We start from the raw sequence: 3,573 nt of genomic DNA on the forward strand, positions 1-3,573 counted from the left end.
CATCTTCTTATATATAAATTAATTCTTTTGTTTTAAATACTTTACATACTTAGAAATGTATTGATATAAAATAGGAGATAGTGAGGTGATTAGGGCAAAAGACAATCTAAGGTCAGTTAGAGTTAATATACAATCAGGTTAAGTACTGTACAGCTGTCTGAATGTATTGTTTCGGTTTTAATGAGTAGATCCAAATGACCACTCGCTATAATAGAGTCGGTAAAATTTAGTTAGAGCATGTAGATATGGGTTTGTGGTTGTCAAAATAGCTTTATCTTAATATTATATAAAACTGTTATTGAGATTTTTATAAAATTTCCTGTATAATAGCTAGTTTTGATTTCATTAAATTATTATGGTAAACTACCTATACTCAAAACTACAATACACTTCCCTGCATTACCTATGATCATAATATTCCACAAAACAGAAACCTCGATTACATCTCTTATCAGTTGGAGACAGGTACAGTATAACCTGAAAATAAAACTGAATTAGACAGTTTACAGCTCAAATCAAGCAAATATAACTAAAAAAATATCAATCATGAAGAAAAGTCAGTTAACCATAAAGTTGATAACGATTATATTTCCTTTACTTAAAGACATATCCTAAATTTATCAAACATATTTAATTCAGACATTATGACTATTTCTATTCTTATTTAATCCTTCCAGGCTTACTAAATATCTTAACTATTGTCGACACTCATTATTACTTCTTACTATTTTTATCTATACTGTATACTTTATATCTCTTTTCTACAATATATCACATTCCATCTATTTTATCAATAATACATCTCCACTGTACAATCTATAGATATTAGTTTTGTAACTTCTACATTTAATGTATAATTAGGTTTCAAATGTTTCCTAGTTATTGCTCTTATATAATTTTATTATTATCAGTAATACACCTCCAGTGTATGATCCCTGTATATTAGTTTCTACCTCTTAATTTATTGTACCATTTATTATATTTCGTATGATTCATGATTTTTACTCTTATTTAATTATCTCACTCTCTAGATATATTTTTAATATTCTTTGTTTGCATACTCTTTTAACTTTTAATTATCTCATATAATTGTTCTCAACCCCTCCTATTCCCAGTCTAAAAATTAAATTAACTTGTTATAGTCTTTGTGTTAGGGTTAAAAATTAACAGTCAATCTCCTTCATAGTCTCTACTCCCACCTCATATGTCATCTTCTAGCTCATTCTTTAACTTCTTGTTCCCAGACGAGCTTCTTTATTTTTATTAATATTTATTTATTCATTTTTCTATCTCTTTTCATTCCTTTACACATCTGTTTATTTACCCTCCTCCCTTATCAGTTAATGTACCTTACTTATACGAGAGTGGTTTGGAAAGTTCTCGGAATCACCGCTAGATGTCAGTGCTAGAGCAACGAGGTTTCTGCACAATAATCACACATCCTTTGTGAGTGAACATGTGGCGTGAGTGGTAGGGACGACTTTTTGTTGTTTTATGCTTAGTAATTTGTGACAATGGAAAAAACGATTTGAGCAGTGATTAAGTACTTTGTAAAGAAATATATGAAAGCAAAAGAAATTCATGCCAACTTCCAGAACACACTGGGGGACTCTGCTCCTTCATATTCAGCTGTTCCCAAGTGGACCAACGAGTTTAAATTTGGTTGGGAGAGCTTAGATGATGATCCACCTAGTGGACAGCCAAAAAGTGCTACAACCCCAGAATTATCGCAAAAGGTCATGGAGGATCGTCGAATGAAAGTGCATAAGATTGCTGAAGCTGTAGGGATATCATCTGAACGGGTATATCACATTTTAACTGAAGAATTGGGAATGAATAAATAATCTGCAAGATAGGTGCCATGGCTCTTGACATATCATAAACGCACCATATTGAAAATGTCCGAACAAAATCTGGCCCGTTTTCAGCGCAACCAACAAGATTTTTTGCGCCAGTTTGTGACAACAGATGAAACTTGGGTCCACTACAAACCCCTAAGACAAAACAGCAGTCAAAACAGTGGAAACATGTGTCCTGGAAACAGGAGTCACCACCACCAAAGAAAGCAAAGGCAGTACGTTCGGCCAGAAAGGTTATGGTCTCAGTTTTCTGGGATGCAAAAGGCATTTTGCTGATAGATTATCTTCCTACTGGCCTAACAATTACGAGGCAATACTACGCAAATCTCCTAGACCAACTATAGGAAAAGATATGAGAATAAGGTCTGATTTGGAATGGAAAAAAGTCATCTTTCATCAGGACAATGCCCACCCGCACACAAGTGCTCTTGCCATGGCAAAACTTCATGAACTGAGGTACGAATTGTTGCCACATCCACCTTATCACCTGACTTGGCACCATCAGACTTTCATCTCTTTCCCAAGCTGAAAATTTTCCAAGGTGGACGGAGATTTCCTACAACGGAAGAACTGACAGCCAATTGGAGAGACATTTTGCAGGTCTGGAGGAATCTCATTTTCGAGATGGGATGAAGGCATTGGAACATCACTCGACCAAATGCATTAGTCTACAGGGAGACTATGTTGAAAAATAAAAGCAGTTCCAGTGAGGTAAGACACTTCCACTTCTTTCTAGTACATTCTGAGAACTTTTCAAACCGCCATCGTACCTCTTTCACTTCACAGCTCTTTCTTTGTATTTTACCATATTTGTCAATACTTCTACTAACTATTATTTCACTATTCAGAAGTATATTTTTACATTAGCAATTCTATCACTCTTTTCTTTATTTGCTATTTATTAGTATTGTGTTAATTTATATTAATAATTTTTTTAGTTAACTAAGTTCATCTTTCTTTAATTTAACTTTTTACACCTTTTCTATTTATATTCTAATTGTTTTATCATATTTACAATGTTTGTATCTTTTCCACATTTAGCCGAGATGAAACTCAGCAAAAGTGGAGCAAAATGTTAATTACCTAATAGTTTTCTACTATTTTGTAACCTTGTTGACTGCCATCCACACTATCTACCAACAATCTAAAACCCTTAAGGTTCAAAAACGAACCTCTTCAGGATATACCAGAACAGTATTTGATTGATATACTCATTTCAAATCCTTTATCTATTTTTTCAAAAGTTTTTTAAAGAAGGAACAAAGTTAAATATTAAAAACAAACATAATTAGATAATTAGATTAAATAATAATTTATTGAAAATGATGGAAGTAAATAAACCTCAAAAATTTTTAAAAGAATTGACTCACCAGACTTCCTAGAGAGATAATCCAGATTATGAATCATAAATTTGGAAGGATTTAAGACTGCCCACGTGGAAGAAAAAAAAGGCTGGTTTATGGCTAACAATTATTTATAAAAAACATAAATAATTACAAATTTATTCTTATAAACCATTAAATCTATATTCACTTTATTAAAAAAAAATAGTTATAGTGGTGTAGATAAGGATCTCAGTGAAAAGAGTGCTATCAATAAGTAAAATCCAAACTAAAACCAGAAACAACTGTTCTTATATTTTAAACAATCCTCAGGCCACTGCTGATATACGGCTGTGAAGTCTGGGGAGCGGGCATCCTTCACGAAAAGGAAA

General features: G+C 32.6%; 1 protein-coding gene across 1 annotated transcript in view; it reads right to left on the reverse strand.

The window, feature by feature from the left end:
* The window catches only part of LOC106678039 (probable RNA-binding protein 46), a 31,859-nt gene that overhangs the window by 16,066 nt on the left and 12,220 nt on the right, over positions 1-3,573 (reverse strand). The window contains exon 4 of the mRNA XM_067049589.1: positions 404-477. Coding sequence (XP_066905690.1) covers positions 404-477 — 74 coding nt within the window. The remainder of the gene's footprint in view (positions 1-403; positions 478-3,573) is intronic.

The sequence above is a fragment of the Halyomorpha halys genome, unplaced genomic scaffold, assembly GCF_000696795.3.
Source record: "Halyomorpha halys isolate HHAL.00 unplaced genomic scaffold, Hhal_1.1 Scaffold2.1, whole genome shotgun sequence".
Classification (NCBI taxonomy): domain Eukaryota; kingdom Metazoa; phylum Arthropoda; class Insecta; order Hemiptera; family Pentatomidae; genus Halyomorpha; species Halyomorpha halys.